The sequence below is a fragment of the Castanea sativa genome, chromosome 11, assembly GCF_040712315.1.
Source record: "Castanea sativa cultivar Marrone di Chiusa Pesio chromosome 11, ASM4071231v1".
In the NCBI taxonomy this organism is placed as follows: Eukaryota; Viridiplantae; Streptophyta; class Magnoliopsida; order Fagales; family Fagaceae; genus Castanea; species Castanea sativa.
The window spans coordinates 68675527-68698334 of NC_134023.1; the positions used below are offsets into that span (position 1 = coordinate 68675527).

Here is a 22808-nt window from a genome sequence, read left to right on the forward strand (position 1 = left end):
GACTCATCGTCTTTATTGGATAGGCTTTTTCCCGGGATCCACATTCAACTCGTGCTAGATTACCTGGCGTGATATGCCAGGCATATCCTCGTGACTCCATGCAAAGACATCCAAGTTTTCCTTGAGGAATTGGACGAGTTTCGTCCTCATCTCGGGGCTTAAGGTTGTTCCTATCCTCATCACCTTAGCAGCCTCCCCCTCGATGAGTTCCACTTCTTCCAAAGCTTCTACTTCGTCCTCTTTTTCCTCCTCAATTGTCCACGTGTAGTTTTCCTTCGCAGCCAGTATAGCCTAGTAGCATTCCCTGGCCAAGACCTAATCCCCTTTCACCTCGCCGACACCGTCCTCAGTTGGGAATTTCACCTTTAGACAGTAGGTGGACGTAGCCGCCTTCCACTTATTAAACGTGGGTCTCCCAATGATTACATTATATGAGGAGGAAAAATCTACCACCAGGAAGTCCAATTGACGGGTCAGCTGCTTCGGGTAAGTCCCTATTGTGACTTTTAGCGTCACTATGCCCTTGAGGTATACCCTGTCCCCGTTGAAGCTGACAAGGGGGGAGTCAAACGAGCGCAATCTCCCAAGATCTAGTTTCAACTGTTGGAAGGCCGGTAAGTACATGATGTCTACGGAGCTGCCGTTGTCTACAAGGATCCTCTTGGTGTTGAACCCTTCGATTGTGAGCATTATAACCAGGGGTCATTATGTGGCTGCCTTACTCCCCGAGCATCCTCTTCGTTGAAAAACATATCCCGATTTGTCCGTCTCTGCTTCAATTGGGGTTCCATATGGACGTTATTTACTTGTCTCTAGCATGTTTTCTTGAGGGACTTGTATGATCCCCCCGTGAATGGCCCTCTTGCGATCGTACTTATCTCCCCGATTACATCCTATGGTGGTTGGGATGGATGGATCTCATTCTTGGACGAGGATTCGCGCTGGCTCTTGTTGCCGTCTCTGAACCTGCTGGACTCCCCCTTCTTCACATACTTCTGCAGTTTTCCTTTCTGTATCAACTCCTTTATCTGTCCTTTCAGGTCTCGGCAATCCTTCATGTAATGGCCATGATCATTGTGGAATCGGCAGTATTTGTTCTTGTCACGCACGTTAGGGGACGAATGTAAAAGTCTCAGCCACTGAAGGTAATGTTGATCCTGAATCTATGTCAAAATTTTGTCAATAGGCATAATTAAAGGGTTGAATTTTACCGTTTGTAGAGCTTTTTCGTCTTTTTGTTTATCTACGTCACTTCCTCGACGGCCTGGGCGCTCCCTCTTTTACCCCCTACGTTCGGCTTCCTTCCTTCCCTCCTTTTTCGGCCTTTCCTCGTCCACAATGGCTGCCAGTGCGTCCTCGGCATTCATATACTTTTGGGCATTCAGGAGCATCTCTACCATCGTCCGAGGCGGATTCTTTGCCAGCGAGACGACGAATTCTCTGGACCTAAGCCCTGCTTTAAATGTCGTCAGCTATACCTTATTGTCTGTGTCGTCCACTTCTAAGGTCTCTCGAGTGAAGTGTTTCACGTATGACCATAAGGTCTCCCTCTCCCCTTGCTTAATAGTGAGTAGGTAATCCGCTAGTCTCTTAGGACGTTGCCATCCAACGAAATGGCGCAGAAAGGCGCTACTTAACTGCTCGAAGCTATCAATGGATGAAGTGGGCAATCTCGTGAACCACTCTCTTCTAGCTCCCCTCAGTGTAGTAGGGAAGGAACAACACATTATTTCATCAGGGGGCTGTTGAAGGCCCAGTGTCGTCTTGAAGGTATTAAGGTGATCTTGGGGATCCATAAGCCTGTCAAAAGGCTCAAGTTGAGGCAACCGAAACTTTCCTGGTACTGGTCGTTCTAAGACTGCCATGGTAAAGAGAGAATTTGCTACCCTGACCATTCTATCTAGGCTCCGATCCGTCTTCTCCTTGATGGCATTTCTTAATTCGTCCATCTCCTTTCTCATTTCTTAAAGGAGATCAGAATGTTGTTCCTCTGGAGTAATGGTCCTTCGTCGGTCACTTCTCCCGTGGCTGTCCCCTTCATCCTCTTGGACAGCTCTTGATCGGTTTTCCTTATGCTATAGCCTTTATCTCATTTCCTGATTCTGTCTGGTGAGTTCTTTGACAGTGGCCGCAAGAGCTTGAACTTGCTGAGCCAAGGCCGCTGAATCTTGGTTGGATTCCATCTGGATATCGAAGTTGGTAGGAGCTGTGTTTTTCGAACCGTAGTATGAGAATGCCGTTCCCACAAACGACGCCAAACTGATGAAGCAAAAGTTCGTCAGTCGTTATGAGTTCGTCCAGATTGGGCCGGTCACACTCCGACGTCACAACGAAAGCAAGAGCTCACTCAAATGGTCACCAGTGTGGTGCCTGACACAACGCCTTCGATGCCAAAGTTAGTGTGGAAGAAGATTTATAATAATAAAAACCAAAAATAGCTTAGCATATCTTGTGACTATGTATGTACCTTGCATTGGTGTTGGGAGGGCTTTATATATCCCTCTGGATTCTAGCCGTTGTGGTGTTAATGTCTTTCTTGATAACGTCTCCAGCTGAGTAATGGTATTTAATACGTTTCCAATGGTTCGTCCAGCTAGTCTTGTAACCGTCCGGGACATTATTAGTAGCATTGAATGGTCTTAACATCCTCGTCAGTGATGCGGATAATCGGTCAGGTTCGCCTATGGAGGCGATCTCGTCCGTGCTTTACTTCGTCAGTCCCATCAGAAACTTATACAAATCAATTTCTAGTCTATATAAATATATTTTTAGAAAACTATTTATATAAAAATATAGCATTATATAATTAATTTGATCCCTCATGTTTGTGAACTTGTTCACATTATGTTTAAGTTTGGCTTGTTTAATAATTGAGTTTAGAGATGAACTTGAATTTGACTTGTTTATTAAACAAAACAAACAAAAACAAATATTTTTTCACGAAGTGAGCTTGACCGCGGTTCATAAACAACTTGGTTGGCTGGACTCTCTATTTCCTATTCTCATCATGACATGCTGTATAAGGAAAAAGTCGAAGTCCATTATTAGCAAACTATTGCGTTAATTAATGGATCCCACTACGTTGTCATTGACATAAGCATCTATACTTTTAATTCAATTCAACTTTTATTCTATCATAATTTTTAACCATAGCATTACTTAACAATAAAAACCAGTCATCAAATGGAAACAAAATGATACCCAATGGGTTTCCGTAAACAAAAAGAAAAAAGACAGATTGAGGCCAATTACAGTTAGGTCCGTTAGTTCGCTCCCCACCCATGCTATCATAGTGACTAGTAACAAGCAATTAATCTTGACTCGCCGGAAAGCACTATGATTTCTTCACTTGTGATATGGAAAGTCCTTTCAATGAAGAAAATGAACAGAGAGACAAGAGAGAGACAGAGAGATTGTATTAACCATGTCACATGCAGAACGGTGCTAACGTGTTTTGGGGGACTGTAGGACCATAGGTAATAACTATTAACAATTTGCCAATCAGGATTTGTTTTATAATTATTATAAAAATATTGTAGATGAAATATTTCTCTTTTATAAGCAAAGGATTAATCATAGGAAACCAAGTATATATACAAATAAATTCTACTCATAGCAACAACTCCTATCTCACTTCTTGCTACTTGTTAGAGGTAAATGACTATATATATAAGTACATCATTTTTTTATGAACACATTTCTACTGATCTTGAATTTATATTCTAGAAAACTCATTGTTAAATATTTCATATTCTATATGATTTTAACATGCATGTTAATCAGATATTATTTATCATTCAATTAATTAACTCATCTTTTATGTATTATTTTTAACTACATAAAATATAATTTAAACAAATAATTGATGAAAAGGCTATTGAAATTTAATTTCCATAAAATTTTGCCTAGCATAGAGAATATTCAAAAATAATATAATTCAAAGATTGATTTGTCAAAATTCTCATAAAACTAAAAAATATCTAAGTATTGTAATATTCCATAAACTATATCGAACAAAAACAAAGTTTATTTTCCACCGGTAGTACAATATTGATCAGAGAATTACATTAAAAAAAACATATATATATATATATATATATATATATATATATATATATATATATTATTGCATGTGCTTCAGTGCTTGTACAAGTAGCAAATAGTGTAAAATGAAATACATGCGTAATGCATTATTTTAGAAGTAAACAATCTCACATCGCACAATCAAATGTATTGAACTTAACAACGGGAAGGCATTTAAGTGGATGAGCCATATGAATAAAAGCGCCTTTTTTAACTTCAGTATTAACCTTAGCCTTAGCCTCTTCTCCATCTCCAACCACTTTCCAATCGAAACATTGAACCATGGTTGCAACTGCTATTTGTGCTACTCAACCCTAACTTTGAACCAGGGCAAGCTCTCCTCCCTGCTCCAAAAGAAAGAAAACTAAAAGTTTCATCTTGTTTATATTTCATACTTTCTTGTTTTTCTGAGGAAACCAAAAACCTCTCTGGCTGGAACTCATTTGGATTGTTCCATAAATCTGGATCTCTATTTATGGCATATAGATTGATTAACACCATGGTTTCTTGGGGTATTTCAAAGCCTCCTAGTTTGCCTTTGACGGCTTTTTCTTGTTGTCATAGGCAATGGTGGATATAGTCATAGTGTTTCTTTTACAACTGCTTGCAAGTAGGGGAGATTCTCAACATCTGATTCCTTGACTAGTCTAGTACTACCATCGATCAAATTTATTTCCTCTCTAACCTTGTTGAATACAGAATGACCTTCGATGAGGTACCAGTACTTTCGACAAAAAGATCCTAGTAAAAGTGCAACATGTAAGCAGATGAGAGATACATAATAAGAGTTGAACCTATTGCAGATAAATCACTAATTTGCATGCTTGAACTTATCAAAAATTTTCTTGCAATTAATTTAATTCATAACGGACTCAAGGTTAACAGAAGCTTATATAAACCATTTGTCATGTATTACCACGAAAAACTTGTCACAGTTTCATTGAAGCATAGTTCCATTTAAAGTTCTCCAACATATTTTGCCTTTAGATAGGTCAGTGTGAGCATAAGAAAAGTCTTGACAAGGATGTTTGTGATAAAGCAAAGTAGAGAGAGAGAGAGAGAGAGAGAGAGAGAGAGAGAGAGAGAGAGACCATTTGAAAGACATTGAAGAAAGGATTTTACTAAGGACACCAAGTTTTACACAAAAAATTGCACACCACTCTCACATCTAATTTTACTTGAAATACACTACAATACAAAAGCTGTGAGAGTAAGTGGACTTTTCTTTTTTTAAATATTAGTGTAACGCTATAATTACAAACTTTTTTTAATTTTAACAATTTTGTTCTATAAAAGTATACTTTTCCCCCCCTTAACAATATTATTAATTCTTTTAAGAACAATGCACAGTTACAAACTTTTTTACAATATTTTTACAAATTGTTAAGGAAAAAATTCATATTGGTTCACATCTGTCTCACTACTTACACAATCTTCTTTTACTTACCAATAATAGCTCACTACATCAACAATTTCTATAAAAAAATTGTAAATCTAGCATTTTTCTCATTTAAAAAAAATTATAAATCTAAAATCTTACTAAATATACAAGCCCAAAAAATTACCTTAACTACAAAAATTACGAATAGTAAAACTAAAATAATTTTGTCCTTACACAATAGCAAACGCACGCATCCCAGAATTGCTATAGATAACCAATGATAAAGCTATCCCCCAAACTCCATATCTAGCTCCATCCCTGGGAACATGTGATTAATAACCACATGCATGCAATGTCATCAATTTGTGCTATATTAAAACAAGAATTAAAAAAAAAAATCAATATCATATTATACGTTAAATGAAATATGGATTACAAATAAAAAAATAATAATAATAATAGTACCTTCTTTAGGTAGTTCATTTAGTCAAAGTAATTCAATGGAACAAGTTGATGAGTCTCACTTGCAACTAAATTGTCATCAATTTGTGCTACATAAAAACAAAATTAAAACAATCCACATTAGGATAAATGAAATGAAAAACATGATACAAATAAAGCTACACTCAATTAAAGCATTAATAGATAAGTCAGTGGTGGCAACTTTAACAGAAATTCATAAATGGTTTTGAATGTCTCTTTGAAGCCAGCTTTCTAGGCTTTGGTTCACAACAAAAATAAAAATATTGACCACCACATATTTTACTTTGCCGTCAGTATGTATCTACTAAAACATCATAATTTTTCTGTGCGTCTCTGTGAGCATAGGAAAATTGTAATCTATGTGTGATACATTAAAATAAAATTAAAACAATCCACATCATATATTTAGTATAAATGAAAAAAAAAAAAAAAGAACCTCATATTCAAATATATTTAAAATAAATATGAATTTTATAAAATAAAATTATTATACCTTGCAAAATAATTTTTTAATCCTTCATTGAACATTTGAACTTTTCTTCATCCCTTTTTTTTTTTTTTTTTTTTTTTTTTTGAAGTGGGTTTGATAATGATAAAGTCAATGAAAGTGAGTTTGATATTAGTAAAGTGAAAGAAAATGAAGAGTAAAATATGAATAAAGTGAAATTGAGTGGAAAATAAAAAGTGAAATGGCCCTAAATGTGTTAAAGATGTGTTAAAGGGGCATTTTTGTCCTATAATTTCTAAACAAACCAAAGTACACGTTTACACAAACCAAAGCTGAAATGTAATTTTTTGACAATTTTCTATGCAGGTGGGACCTGGGGCTGGTTCATTAACAGGTGCTGGCCTGCACCTGTTAACAAAACCGTTTTAAAATGTAGGATTTAATTGAAAGTTTTGAAAATGTAAAGTTTAGTTTGTAGCCACTCTTAAACTATGAGGATAAAACCTCCTTTTTTGTATCTATCTATCTCTATTGATGATTAGATTGATAGATAGATATGATACACCAGCACAATACCGAAATATTGAATTCACTTGGCTAATCCAAAATAGGGAGAAATATTTATAACATTTTTTTTAGAAATCAGTATTTATAACATTGATCAAATTGATAATTTATCAGGGTAAGTGATAATATATCATGGTATATATTAAAATAAGTGACCAAAAGTTCAAATCGTGGTTTTAACACTGGTATGGTCAAAGAATTGGTTTTAGTTTTGGTTTTCAGTTTTGACCAGTTTTATATTGGTTTTGGGAGATTTTGTCAGACCAAATTGGTGTTTGATTCTCGATTGAACAGGTTGAACAGACCGGTCCAGTCTGTTTTTAAAATAGCAGTTCAAACTATGTTCCTCTTTGCCTTCAAGTTAAAATTTTGTGCATTGAATTCACTCATTAATGGGAAGTTTAAGTCCACACAAGAAAAGGGTTTTTTTTTTTTAAAGTATATAAAGAGATGTATTATATTGATGGTAATTGATCAAGACAATGAATGAAAAAAAAAAAAAAAAAATTGTTTCATACCTATCTGGACTTTCAATGTTTGTTGTTTCTATAAGCCAAGAAAGGAAACCAGCCGATAATTAATTGAAGGCCTAAAGCAGGAAGCCAAAAAAAAAAAAAAAACACTTACAGTTAATAAAGCCTTGAGATTGATTCTAGTCATTTTGACCTCAGCCTTGTCATCTTGATACACCTTCAATAATATATCCATAAAATCTTGAGTGTCTTTCTTCCCAATCTGATCTTCATGCTCCTTCAACATCCTTTCCAAGAGCTCATCAATCCTTAGTTCTATACTTATGACTTGCTTTCCAAACAACCAGAAAGCCAAAAAACCAAAGCGTCCCAACATATTTCCAAAAAATGTCTTTGAACCAACACTAGAGATGTCTTTCATCATCTCTCTAATCCTTTCAGCTTCATCACCTTTCTCTGAACAACTTGTGCTTGCCGCCATCTTACACAGCATATTATTTGTTAGCTTCATAAGCTCAACACCCAAATCAACAAACTCTTTCCGCTTAGCACTCTCGAGAACATTTTGCGAAAAACGTGCAAGTTCTTTATCTCGAGCCGCCCAGGACCTTTCAAGCTGTTTAGGTGAAAGAAGTTCCGTCAAGCACAATTTCTTGATGAACCGCCAATAATCACCATATGGGACACTGAAAAATCCAGAGCCTCCATACGGAGTTTTCTCTGAGAAACCTGTCCTTGAATGTTCTGCGAAAGAAAGATCATGAGTTTTAAATTCAGTGCCCACTGAGGCTGATGTAACCACAGTGCACTGAGAGAAACCAAGGCGGAAATTGAAAATAAGGCTATATTGGGTGGAGAGGTTTTGCAAGGATTTGTATAATGATGGCCAAACAAAGTGGAGATGACCAATAACTGGTAAACTTGGTGGGCTTGGAGGGAGTTTGGGATGGGTTTTATGCTTGTTGAAAATATAGTAAAACAAAGTAGTTGAGAGGAACAAGAGGAGGGAGCACGCCTGGTAGGATTGACCGTACATTGCAAGATTTCAAACGAAAAAAAAAAATACAAACCAACAGTGAAGTTGGGCTTAAATTATTTGGATGGGCCAATCATTACAATTTTAGAAGCCCAACTTATTTTTTACCTCAAACTAATATATCATTACAAAGGACTTCAATAGTTTGAACCAAAAATATGGTACGGAGTAAATACGTTGCTTTCTTTTTTCTTTTCTTTTTTTGAGTAAATACATTGTTTTCTCGTACATATCCATACCACATATCATATTAATAATAACTATGGCCATAACACACCAAGTGCCAATAAATTCAGTCCTAGACCACTTCTCGTTAGTGGGCTAACTAGTGCTAATTTGGAGTACGTAAGCGTATTAATTAATTCTTAAATTATTTTGGAGGTAAGGTGAAGTGCTAGGAATTAATTAATTCTTAAGTCAGCTAGAAGTGAGCTAGGAATTTCCATGTGTACAATGATCGAACTGTTACGTTTACAATATTTATATAACAAATTCTAGGTAATAAGTTGTAATTGGTAATTTAAATAAACCACTAAAATTAATTTTTTGCCCATTAGTAACAATCTGTCAATTAAAATTTGTTATAAAAATGTTGTGTACATGATTTTTCTCTTAGCTTCTGTATAACTCTTATATAGTTTTTTTTTGGGTAAATAAGAATAATTTTGTTGAGAAAACTAGCTCATCACCATATATCCAAAGAGCCCAAGAGGGTAACTCTTATAATAGCTATTCAATATTGTAGCTTATTAGGATCGATTTTTTATTCCATTTTATCTTTGTTTTGTAAAGACATATTTGTACGATTAGACATTGAATAATAAAGTTCTTTTATCATTTAGTGAAATTTAATTTTGGAGGCTTTCCACCAAACTATTTAAGTATACAATTACAAGAAGCTTTTGAAACGTGCATATAATTAGTGTCCAGGTATCAACCCAGCTTACATAAATTCATTTGGAAGATACGTAAGTCAACCATTTCAAGGTATATAGTGGGGATAAAGCTAATGTTTTTGATAGAGTGGGGATAAAGCTAATTATTTCTCCGGATTTAGGTATATTAAATAATATGATTCATTAAATCATTTAAACAAGTTATATTACTATTTTTTTTTTTTATTTATAGAGTTAATTTATGTCATCCGCTTTTGTAATTTTACTCTTTATCATTAAATCAAAACATCAATTTAATTTTTGGTGTAGACAGTAATTGAATCTCAAATCTCTTATTTAACTATAAAAGATTTTACGAGTCAAGTTAATTGGAACCTACGATTATTAAATAAGTTATATGACTAAAAGTACATATCGATATTCAATTGAGTTGACACGTAATGGGTGGGAGAAGATATTTTCCAAACTGATTTAGCAGTAAACTCTATTCAATTATACACATGTTACTTGTATAGCAATAAACTGAGAAACATATTATCATTACTAATAACCAATACTATGCCATGTGCTTGGTCCTTTGGTTCTTCTTGACTCTCCTAGTCAAGTCCTTATTCAAGAAACCCCTCACCAGAAAGAACCCTCTCAACCTCCCTCCAAGCCCACCATCTCTCCCAATCATTGGTCATCTTCACCTTCTTGGTCCAACCTTGTACAAATCCTTGCACAACCTCTCGACCAAATATGGCCCTCTCCTATATCTCTGCATTGGTGCTTCTAGGTGCCTTCTTGTTTCAACATCTTCCATGGCCACCAAAATATTTAAAACCAATGACCTCGCTTTTGCATATCAGCCGCATTTCACTTTCGTTGATAAATTACCATACGGAAACTATGGATTTTTCATGGCACCCTATGTTGATTATTGGCGATTCGTCAGAAAACTTTGGATGACCGAACTTCTCTCAATCCAAAAGATTGAAGAGTCACATGGTGTACGACAAGAAGAAATTGCATTGTTTCTACGTAGTGTTTGAATGTGCTAAGAAAAAACAGGTTGTTGATATGGGTGCTGAGCCAATGAAGCTTACAAACAATATTACGTGCATGATGATGAGCATGAGATGTTCAGATGAAAGTGATGAAGCTGTGAGGATTAGAGAGTTAGTAAAGGAGGCCTTTGAGATTCTTGAAAAGGTATGCATTGGGGATATGTTGGGGCCATTAGTCAAGCCAAGCCAAGCTCGAGCTCTATATTAAGCCAAAACTTAAGCTCAATATCATGTTTTTGAGCTTGAGATCCAACACAAGTATATTATCAAGCCTATATCAAGTTTATTATCTAACCTATTTGGTTTGGATGAATGGTCTCAACTTATAATTAATTAAAATGTTAGAAGGATATGAGTTTACTTGTCAAGCTCATATTAATTTTATTACCAAACTCATAAATAAGTCTATGCTCAACTTATTTTGTTACTTTTGTATCGAGTCTTGGTGTTCACAAGCCTGTTCGTTAACAATATTTTTTACTCGGGCTTGACTCGTTTATTAAACAAGCCTAAAACGAAAGCTTAAGCTTGGCTTGTTTATAAACAAAAAAACATGAACGAGCTTTTTATCAAATCAAGCCCGAGTTGTTTAGGAATAGCTTGGTTCATTTATAGCCCTACTAGTAAGTCACATTTTTGTGTGTTTTCTTATTTTCTAATCTCATTCTACCTTCTCCTTAATTAATCAATAAAACTTTTTGGTTGGGCTATAGATTGACCCCAGTTAATTAATTTAATTACTAAGTTGATTAATTATTCAAATTTTATGCAAATAACATGAATGCACAAACAAATCACAAATCTAATAGAGAGTGCAGCATAAATTAAATTTGACACAGTGATTTGTTGACTAATAGGGAAAACCCTCACAATGCAATAACCACACTAGGTGAAGTTTAGGTCACCACTTCAAAGAATCCACTAATCAAGAATAAGTAGTTATAAGTATATATAAAAAATCTTACCACTATCCTGACTATCCAAAAATACTAATCTACAATTGAACCCTTGCGTTAATTTCCAATTAAACTTGATCTTGGAGAGACTTCTTCAATTGCTCAAATTTTCAATCTATGACTAACTCCTTTGCACGAATCTCCAATCCATATCTCACTCCCAACAACTTGAAGTTTATTGTTGGATGCAAATTTCTTCACACACTTGTAAAATTGAAGTCAACTTAATTACAAAACCATAAGGTGCATAAGAGTGCAGTAACTTCATAGGAAGTACGTAGATTCTCTGTGTGAGTCTCTATGTTTAATGACAATAGTAAAGTAAAGTTTTTATATCATCTACTAGGTTAGATAACAAAACCCTAGAAAAGCCAAGTCATCTTGGGCCGAATATCAAATTTGAGAATTCAAGATCTACTATGCTCAATAGATCGAGAGGTATTAAGAGGTGTCATGCCTCATTAATTCTCAATAGATAGGTGTATCGAGTCAAGTGTCGAGATACCTGTTTTCAGCTTTTACCACTTGTTTCTTTGTATAGTATTCATGTCTTTATGTCTTTAATACTACCACTTGAAAAACTTCTTTAAAATACTTTATGATATTCTTGAATCCACTTAGATCTACCCAAATACAAATGTTTGTTTGTTTAGACCCCTTCAAAAAGATTGCTTAACCCTAGTGAATTAGCCAAGTAGTTACTTAGATTAATTATGAGATCTAGGTTAAATAGTAAAATATCATATCATGCCACGCAAAAAAATAAAAAACACAATGATATGATCACTCAGGAAAACAATGAAATGAACTATCTCAAGGTAAAAACCAATGAAGGATTTGACCTAGTTATCTTCAAGGTAAACAAATTCACTAATAGAGAATTGAAGTTTTTACAATAGATTTAACCATAAATCTATTGCTACCTTCAGTAGTAGCTTTCTCACACGACCACGTGCAGCTCCAAATCCACAAACTCTTCTCTCATGAACTTGCTGAAGCACAAGCTCCCACGCTTATGACTTTGAGACTCCACTCAAAGGTTTTGCAACACAAACTCTTCATTTTGTGACTCCAAGACCACCCTTGCAGGTTTAGATCTCTAGCACCTTTGATGACTAGTGATGACAGCAACTTCTACGACACTAAATCTTGAGTTTCTTTCAGGAATGTTACTGGTAAAAGTTATGAGAGAGCTTTGGGTACAAAAACCCTAAATCTACAATTTGAGGCACAAGATGCACTCTTCTCTCTCCAAAAACCAAACTAAGGTTAGCTTATAATGTCCTTTAAATAGTATAGCAAGCAGATCACATTTTGAGCTTCAAATGGATAGGTTTGGGCTAATGGGCCGAACTTAAAATTCTCGAGTCTTTTTCTCAATCGGTTGAACTAGGCAGATTTTGAATTCTTCTTTCTGCAGTTTGTATGTTCTTCAATCTTGACCTATATCAACTTGAACATATTTAGACAAGTTTGTGCTAACGATTTACCAATTGTTCTAAACTTTTAGAACCTAACAACAAGTAAAGTGTGTTTTGTCACAGAATATGCTAACTATAAAAGAATATGATCCTAACATTTTTAAAGGTTTTAGTGAGCACACAAAATGGGGTTTTTCTTGACTTTTCCCATGTTGTTATTATTAGATATCAAAAAGACATAAGGAAAAGGCTGAATTAGTTGTTGACTTATCTTCTTCTTCTAAAAAAAACTTCGTATCTTCCATATTAACTCACATGCCTTTACATTTATATTGTCAAATTTATTTATTTTAATATATTACTAAGTATTAAAACGCTACAAAAAGTGAAAAATGACTATATATATAAGTACACCATTTTTCTATTAATGCATTTGCACTTTGTGCTAGTCTTCAATTTATAGACCAGCCTTCAAGGCAACCCTGCATGAGTCACCTAAATTACACTCTCTCTCTCTCTCTCTCTCTCTCTCTCTCTCTCTCTCTCTCTCTCTCTCTCTCTCTCTATGTATATATATATATATATATATATATATATATATATATATATATAAATTGGATTCAAGTTACACTTGATATAACTCTAATAAATATTACATCACTCAATAACTTTTTATTGAATTTATATTTTAAAAATCATATAATTGAATTATATGTTCTATATGTTCTTAACATGTATGTCATGGTTGCATTTCTATACGTTCTTCACACACATTAAACTGTTAAAAAATAACTTCCCTTTACAAATAGACTTTATCTAATAAAAGCAAGGTTTATTTTCAACCAGTAGTACAATATTGATCATAGACTTACATAAAAAGCATTTATTTTACTGCATGTGCTTGCACTTATTTTTAAGTAGCAGATTGTGTGAAGGGAAGTACATGCACTACTTTAGAAGTAAACGAACTCACATCACACAATCAAATGGGTTGAATTTAACAATTGGAAGGCACTTAAGTGGATGAGCCTTGTGAATAAAAGCGCCTTTTGAAACTTCAGTATTAACCTTAGCCTTATTCTCTCCTCCATCTCCAACCACTTCCCAATTGAAACATTGAACCATGGTTGCAACTGCCATATGTACCATACTCAATCCTAACTTTGAACCAGGGCAAGCTCTCCTCCCTGCCCCAAAAGGAAGAAAAGAAAAGGTTTCATTGTGTTTATATTTCATACTCTCTTGTTTTTCAGAGGAAACCAAAAATCTCTCTGGTTGGAACTCATTTGGATTGTCCCATAATTCTGGATCTCTCATTATGACATACAGATTGATTAACACCACGGTTTCTTGGGGTATTTCAAAGCCTCCAATTTCGCAATTTTGACGACATTTTCTTGTTGTCACAGGCAATGGTGGATATAGTCGTAGTGTTTCTTTCACAACTGCTTGCAAGTAGGGGAGATTCTCAACATTTGATTCGTCAACTAGTCTAGTACTACCAACCACTGAATTTATCTCCTCTTCAACCTTGTTGAATACAGAAGGATGGTTGATTAGCTCAGTTATTGTCCACAGAATGACCTCCGATGTGGTACCAGTACTTCCAATAAAAAGATCCTAGTAAAAGTGCAACATTTGAGTAGATGAGAGAACATAGTAAGATTTGAACCCAATGTAGATAAATCACTAATTTGTATGCTTGAAGTTGTTAAAATTTTTTCTTGCAATTAATTTAATTCATACTGAACTAGAGATTACTTATATAAACTGTTTGTCATGTATTACTATGAAAAATTTGTCACAGTTTCTTTGAAGCATAGTCCTACTAGAAGTTCTCTAACATATTTTTCTTTTTAGATAGGTAAGTGCAGGCATAAGGAAAGTCTTGATATGGATGTTTGTGATAAAGGAAAGTACTTATATGGTATGCAAGGTGTTGGATTAACAAGTACAGGGTCTCTAACAATTTTTGGCCTTCATTATCTGTGGATGTACACACTCACAATTAGGGGTGTCAATATTTGGGCATGTTAGGTAGCTTTTGGGTTGGGTCATAAATAAGTCAAGTACTCAATCACCCATTTATCCATTTGTAACTCATATAAATATAAATTAAATATTCATTACCCAACTAACCCATTATAATTTGGGCGGGACTCAACCCACCCATATAACTCATTATTAGATTTATATATTTACTTACAAATAACAAAAACTTCTAAATTACCAAAACATATTTCACTAGAAAGAATTATTACCTAAACACGCACATGTTTTGGTTTCCAAAAAACCTGAGAAAAAAAAAATTCCAAAATACCCACAGTTGTTTTTGAGAAAACTGATATATCCACTATAAAACAAAAGTAAACTTCACACACAGATGGGTTTCTAAGAAAACTGATAAAAAAACAAAATAAAATTCACTTTTTGACTTCAATCTTACACACAATTCCAATTTAAGAGTGAAAATCACTCAAATACTCAAGTTAAATTTAGAGTAGGCTTTATTTTGATATGTTTTCTCAGATCTGACAAAGTTTCACAATTTTCTCACCACATTTTCTCTAAAACAAAACATGTCAATAATAAAATAAAATAAAAGAATATAAAAAATTCAGAACCTCTTGAAAAGATTGAGAAGGCTTCGCCCATGAACCAATTACAAGAAAATATCAACCAATTGTTGAGCAAAATGTGCTCTTCTTCTAGAGAATCCTCTATCTCTTAACTTAACCAAAATTTTCTAAACTAATTTTTCTCTTCTTTCTCAACTGAATCAAGGGGTAATCAAAAAATTTCCATGAAATTCAGCTAAGGAAATGTGAAAAAGAAGCCCCAAGAAAATCAATGAGAAAAAAGAACAGAGGATGTCTAGCAACTAGGTTGGTTCACTTGGTTGCTGGGTTAACTTAGGGATTTATCTTTTATTTTCTTTTTAACGTATGAAATTTTACATGGTTTAGTGGGTACTTAGTGGATTTATCTATTAAAACCCATTTAACCCAAGTGTTTAATTAGGGGTCAAGACATACGCAAATAAGGTGGGTCATAGTTGAGTTAATGGATTTGGGTAAAATTTGACACATTTACTCACAATATACACACACAAACACACTCAAATTGCACAAAAAAACTCCACGCCCTCTCACAAGTTTTATATTATAGCGTATTTCAAGTAAACTGAAATATGAGTGGTGTGCAATTTTTTTTTTTTTTTTTTTTGTAAAACTTGGTGTCCTTAGTAAAACTACATTTCTTCAATGTCACACGTGTCTATATCTATATATATATATATATATATATATATATGTGTGTGTGCGCGCGCGCGCGCTATCTCCAATGAGTCATGGTTTTGGAACTCTATTTTTTTTCTCCTTTTTAGGCCAATTTGACAATTTCCAAGGTTAATGGATTGAATTAAAACAGTGTAAATTAAAGCACGGCCTAATAGAATTTTTTTACCTTTCAATTTGTTGTTTCTATAAACTAAGAAAGGGAACCAGCCGTTAATTGAAGGCCTAAAGAAAAAATAAAAATAAGAAAAAACTTACCGATAAAAAAGCCTTGATATTGCTTCTGGTCATTTTGACCTCAGCCTTGCCATCTCGATACACCTTCAATAATATATCAATAAAATCTTGAGTGTCTTTCTTCCCAATCTGATCTTCATGCTCCTTCAACATCCCTTCCAAGATCTCATCAATCTTTAACTGTTCTGTTATGGCTTGCTTTCCAAACAACCAGAAACCCAATATACCAAAGGGTCCCAAAATATTTCCAAAAAATACCTTTGAACCAACCGTAAAGATGTCTTTCATTATCTTTCTAATCCTTTCAGCTTCATCACCTTTCTCTGAACAACTTGTGCTTGCCGTCATCGTACACAACATATTATTTGTTAGCTTCATAAGCTCAACACCCAAATCAACAACCTCTTTCCGCTTGGCACTCTCAAAAACGTTTTGCAAAAAACGTGCAAGTTCTTTCTCACGAACCGCCCGAGACCTTTCAAGATGACCAGTTGAAAGAAGTTCCGTGTTGCACAATTTCTTGACGAACCGCCAATAATCACCATATGGTGCAGTGAAAAATCCAGAGTTTCCGTACGGTATCTTCTCTGAGAAAGCAAACTCTTGGTGATCCGCGAAAGAAAGATCATGAGTTTTAAATATTTCAGTGCTCACTGAGGCCGATGAAACCACAATGAATTGAGCGAAACCAATGCGGAGATTGAAAATAGGGCCATATTGGGTGGAGAGCTTTTGCAAGGATCTGTGAATTGATGGCCCAATGAGGTGGAGATGACCAATAACTGGTAAAGTTGGTGGGCTTGGAGGGAGTTTCTTGAGAGGCTTGTTGAAAATAAATTGATACAAAAGAGTTGTGAGGAACAAGAGGAGGAAGCAAACCAAGTAGTATTGGTTATCAGTCATGGTGACCATAGCTTGTAGTATTCTCTATCAACCTTACAGTTATATATAAGGATAAAACTTAAGTACAGTACCTTAAGTGCAGTACTTTAAGTTCCTCTCTTAAATTTATGCCATTTGTATAAAAACTACAGCTCAGCAAACCGGCATTAAAACATAATGCTCTGTTTGCTTTTTTTTTTTTTTTTTTTGACTGGCCTGCTACGGAGAAGTGGAGAACATCAGTTTCAGATTTCAGATTTCAGATCTGCCCCCACCAAACTTCTTCAACTAAGTCTCCTCCTTCAAACACATGATCAGGTTTTTAACATTTCTTTGGCTTTTTATTCTTTGGTATTTTAAGATTTCAGATTTGCCCCACCAATTGAAGATTAATATTTCTTTGGCTTTTTATTCAAACCCTCGCCTCTTTATTACTTACCCAGCAGTGGCAATCCACAGTTCCTCTCTCAACAAAGTTTCTTCTCATTATTGATTAACTAATCATAGGAAATAAGGGGCGAGACCATTAACAAAAAATTCAGGCCATGGATTGATAAAGTGAACCCAGATCAACGGAAATCACTCTGCCTCCACACATGGTGGCCGGAATCAATGCAAGGCATGGTTGTGAAGGGTTTTGCTAGAAATTTGTTGAGTTTTAGCCAAAAATTTTGTTTGAAATCTATTTGTTTCTTGGAAAAATAAGGGTGAAAATGTTTGAAGTTATTTGGTTTTCACGCATGTGAGGGAAAATATGAGAAAAAGTACAAGAAAAGAAAAGAAAAAAAAAGCGACAGCAATTCCTTGTAACACCGTTTGCTGAGCTGTAGATTTTATACACATGACTTAAATTTAAGAGGGAAACCTAAGGTACTGCACCTAAGATACTGTATCTAAGTTTTGCCCTATATATAATTCAACTATTCCTCCTATACAGTCAGTTAAGGATATTACATAATAAAAAACATCATTATTATAATAAATTTTTATTTAATTTTAGTTTGTCTATTTTATATTAATTAAACATTTCAGGAAAAATTATATCTAAAACATGTAGAATGGGAACTCCCATCCACAAACCATATTACATAGCCATCATATATTATTGATATGCCATGTACCATGTGCTATTGCTTGCAACTATCAACAAACTCAAATAAAACCTACTATTATCTTTTGTAGGGCTGGGAAGCTATGACTAACTGTGGTCTCCCTGCACGCTAGCATGGCTCCAAATCCAGCGGGTTTTAAGCTTAAGAAGCTTGTTAAAAATAAATTGAAACAAAAGAGTTGTGAGGAACAAGCGGAGGAAGCAAACCGTGTAGTATTGGTTATTAGTCATGGTGACCATAGCTTGTAGTATTCTCTATCAACCTTAGAGTTATATAAATTCAACTAATCCTCCTATACAGTCAGTTAAGGATATTACATAATAAAAAACATCATCATTATTGTCTATTTTATATTAATTTAAAATTTCAGGAAAAATTATATTTTACTCCTTAAATTATGACTATTTTACGCTTAACCCATAAACTATGCAAATGCACAATTTATAATTTATCCCCCCCCCCCCTAAACCATTAGTAATAACTATAGGAGTTCAAACCCAATAAAACATGTAGAGTGGGAACTCTCATCCACAAACCATATTACCTAGCCATCATTTATTATTGCTATGCGATGTACCATGCGCTATTGCTGGCAACTATCAACAAACTCAAATAAAACCTACTAGTGTGCTTTGTGGGGGTTCGGAAGCTATGACTCACCGTGGTCTTCCTGCACCTCAGCATAGCTCTAAACCCAGTGGGTAGGGTGCTACGATGGTTACGCCCAAGTAGGATTGTCACATTAATCACCCTTATCCTTTTTCGTTCATTAAAAAAAAAAAAAAAAAAAAAAAAAACCAACAACAACAACAACAAAAAACTCAAATAAAAGCCACCAACAAATCTCTCTCTCTCTCTCTCTCTCAAAGTCTTATTTTCCTTCTTCTGATCTAATCACTACGAGTACCCTGTACTTCTCTCTCAATAATTCTTATATGAAAAAGCTAGTTTGCTGAAGTTTTAGGACATGGGTATTGGATTACTTTGTGTTTTGCTGAAGTTTTAGATCATGGATATTGAATTAGTCTGTGTTTTGGCAGGGATTTTCCACACATGTATATTTTTCTTATATCATATTGATAATTACTCTAATTTTTTTTCCTTTCGGGTTCGTTTGGGTACAGATGAAAATTGAAAACTATAAACACTATAGCAAAATAATTTTTAAATGTGTGAATAGTATTGTGTGACCCATTTTTAATGAAAAAGTTGCTAAAAATGAAGTTTGTGGGTCCGTGAACAGTGCACATGACCCACTGGTATGCTCAAAAGTAAAATATCATGGCTAAAAAAAAAAGGCGTGAAACGCCAGCTTTGCACTGTTCATAAGCCTAAATACACTATTCATGGACAATTAACAGTGCAAGAGGCACTGTCCAAGGAAAAAAAAAAAAAGGCTGAAACGCATTTTCAACAAAATGTGAACGCAATAATCTGAATACAAACAGATACTTCATCTAAAAAAAACTATGGCGAGGGACAATAAATTCACAGTCGTAGCCCACTCCTCATTGAGCATTAGCATTCGATGGTATAAAACCCCCCACGTTGCTATTTTACCCACCAATTCCATAAAAACAAGCTCTAGTAGGGTTGCTATATTTAAAAATATTTGCAACCCAGCTAGAGTAAGAATGTATACATACAACCTCACTACAACAATCACTTGGCTTTTCTATTATTATTTTTCTTGTCACTTTTCCCTCTCTCCTTCTCTCATTAGATAAAGTAGTGTTTATATTATTTTAGTTGATAGTTTGTATTATTTTACTGGGTTGTATATAAAAGTAAGAACTAGGATGTTGGATGTATTGTAAAATGAGTTGTTAACATAGATAAAGTTGTATTTGAGGATGTAAAATAGGTTTGTTTTGCATCCCTAGATGCTAGTGCTCTAACTAATGCTAATTTGGAGTATGTAAGCCTCTTAATTAATTCTTAACTTATTTTGGAGATAAAGTAAAGTACTGGAAATTAATTCTTAATTAATTTTTAAGTCAGCTAGAAGTGGGCTAGGAATTTCCATGAGTAAGGTGAAATGCTATGTTTACAATAATTTCATAACAAATCTTATGTGATAAGTTATTACAAGTTCTAATTTAAACTCACCACTATAATTACTTTTTTACCCACCAATAACAACCCGCCACATAAAAATTGTTGTGAAAATATTGTGTACATGACATTTTCCTTAACTTATGGATAACTCTTATACAACTTTTTGTTATAATAAAAAAAAGGGTAAATAAGGATAATTTTACTGAAATAGAAAGAGGACCGGAGGGAAGTAGCCCATCACCATCTAAAGAGCCCAAGAGGGTAACTCTTATCATTGCTATTGTAGCTTAGGCTTGATTCCATATTCCATTTTATCTTTATCTTGTAGAAACATATTTGTACGATTAGACATCTATATCTATATTTTTATATAATGTAAAAGCAAAATGTATGGCTTTTTGTTGATCATTCCCTATTGCGCTATGTGATTATAATTATGTCACGCGTACATTTAAAAATACCGAACAATTGTATCTTCTCATTTTGCCAGTTAAGTTTCAATATCTACTTACTGTTTCACATAAGATGTATATATTAAAAAAAAAAGTCATTGAGAAGAAAAACATTGGTAAGGCATAGCGAAGAGAATAAGAAATCTGAGAAAAATAGCATTTGTAAGGCATGTAAAGAAACCGTTCAGTATTATTGTTGCTATCATTGGTGTGGCTTGATTCTTGGACCTTTTCACTATTTAACGAAAAAAAAAAGACTAACAAATAGTAATTTTGGAGAAAATCCCCAGGTTTCTTGTGTTTTCAAGAAATATGACAGAGAAACAAACTGAGAAGAAGTTACCAAATGAAGAATTTGTTCTATATAATTGTTGCTATTGTTGATGTAGCTTGATTCCTGGACCTTTTCACTATTTAACAAAAAATAAATAAAAACGACTTACAAATAGCAATTTTTGAGAAAATCCACAAATTTCATGTGTTTCTAAAAAAGATGAAAGAGAAGAAGTTACCAAATTAATATGAATCCTTATTTATACCCAAAGGACTATGACCGTTAAACAGACACCTTTTTCATTCAATAGGCACTTTTTTTGGTCAATAAACACCTTTTAATTCAATAGACACATTTTTTGTCAATAGGCACTTTTTCATTCAATAAGCACATTTTTGTTATATATAGGCACATTTGCAATCAATAGGCACATTTTTCGTTCAATAGGCATATTTTCGGTTGATAAACACATTTTCTTTCAATAGGCACTTGTATGTATGTATGTATGTATATTACAACCAATCTTTTATATATATATATATATATATATATATATATATATACACACACACACACACACATACAATACAAACTAAACTTAAGGCGCAACATTCAGGCTCGACTCAACAACTTTGGGGGCTTTAGGCAAAAATTTAAGCGTGCCTTTTTATATATTTAGATATTAGTTAAATAATATTTATTGATTTTTTTATTTAAAATCTATTTTTCTTGCTTTTTGACATGGAAAATTACTAATTAAGTTTTTGTATTTAAGCCTTTAATTTTTTTTTTCAATTAATAATATGACTAATCTAATTAATTTTTCTTGTGACATAGTAAATTTTAAATAAGATTTTATTAATTTTAGTTTTGAAAAACTGCTTTCTGTAGATGCAATCGTAACAGGTATTGCTAGTAATATTCTTTAAGCAATACATGCATTTGGAAAGAATCTAGCCTTTTTAAATAATTAAGTACATTAATTAGAGTATTTTTTATCTATTTACATAATTAAGTACAATAAATTAGTATCACTATAATATAAATAGGTTGATATAATATGCATCGAATGATTAATTGATGTGATGACTTATAATAATTGATAATGTAAAAAGTAATAGTATAAAAGATAGGTGTAAAATGTAGTGGGTGTGTGCCTATGCTATAAGTATACATTGAGATTTAGTGTGGGCCGTGGGTAAGTGTGTGTGGGGCCAGCTAGCCAGCTATGAGCTGTGGTGTGGCTATGGCCTTTGTGCAGTACCTGTGCGCTAGTGTGATATCCTGTCATTGATGTCAACTATGTGTATAGTGGTAGTGTGCAAATTAAAAAATAAATTTGAAACAGTAATACAATGGGCCTTTTTAATCTTTTCTATTTTAAGATACAATGGGGCTTTTAATGCATTCTATTGACTAATAAAATGATTAAAATTTTTTTTTAAGTAAAATATATAGATAAATATTATATATATATATATATATATATATATATATATATATAATTCTTCATTTTCACAAGTGGAGGACTTCTTTTATTTAGGAGCCTTAGGTAATTGCATCAGTTGCATCTATAGTTGAGTCGGCTCTAGAAACATTAAGTCTCTTATTTCTTTTCACAAAAAACTAATAAATAAAACATTGTTTTTTTTTTCCTGAAACCATCCAGTAACTATTCATGTGCATTGCACGGGTTAGCGACTA

The 22808-nt window shown here is 33.9% G+C and overlaps 1 protein-coding gene and 1 pseudogene across 1 annotated transcript; both read right to left on the reverse strand.

Annotated features, from left to right (window-relative positions):
• Positions 1–4211: 4211 nt before the first annotated feature.
• Positions 4212–8471, reverse strand: LOC142617034 (cytochrome P450 705A22-like; annotated as a pseudogene).
• Positions 8472–13604: 5133 nt separating this feature from the next.
• On the reverse strand, positions 13605–17264 carry LOC142615545 (cytochrome P450 705A22-like). The gene is made up of 2 exons (XM_075788285.1): positions 16348–17264; positions 13605–14413 (listed from the first exon to the last, which is right to left on the reverse strand). The coding sequence occupies exons 1-2, from the start codon at positions 17236–17238 to the stop codon at positions 13763–13765; spliced, it is 1542 nt and encodes a 513-aa protein (XP_075644400.1). The 5' UTR covers positions 17239–17264; the 3' UTR covers positions 13605–13762.
• Between the last annotated feature and the right edge of the window lie 5544 nt (positions 17265–22808).

Bases quoted from the DNA above. Each gene is read 5' to 3' on its own strand.
- LOC142615545 (XM_075788285.1), bottom strand. From the start codon at position 17,238: ATGGTCACCATGACTGATAACCAATACTACTTGGTTTGCTTCCTCCTC. The intron at 14,414-16,347 runs GTAAGTTTTTTC...CACTTTTACTAG, and splicing joins ATATCAAGGCTTTTTTATCG to GATCTTTTTATTGGAAGTAC.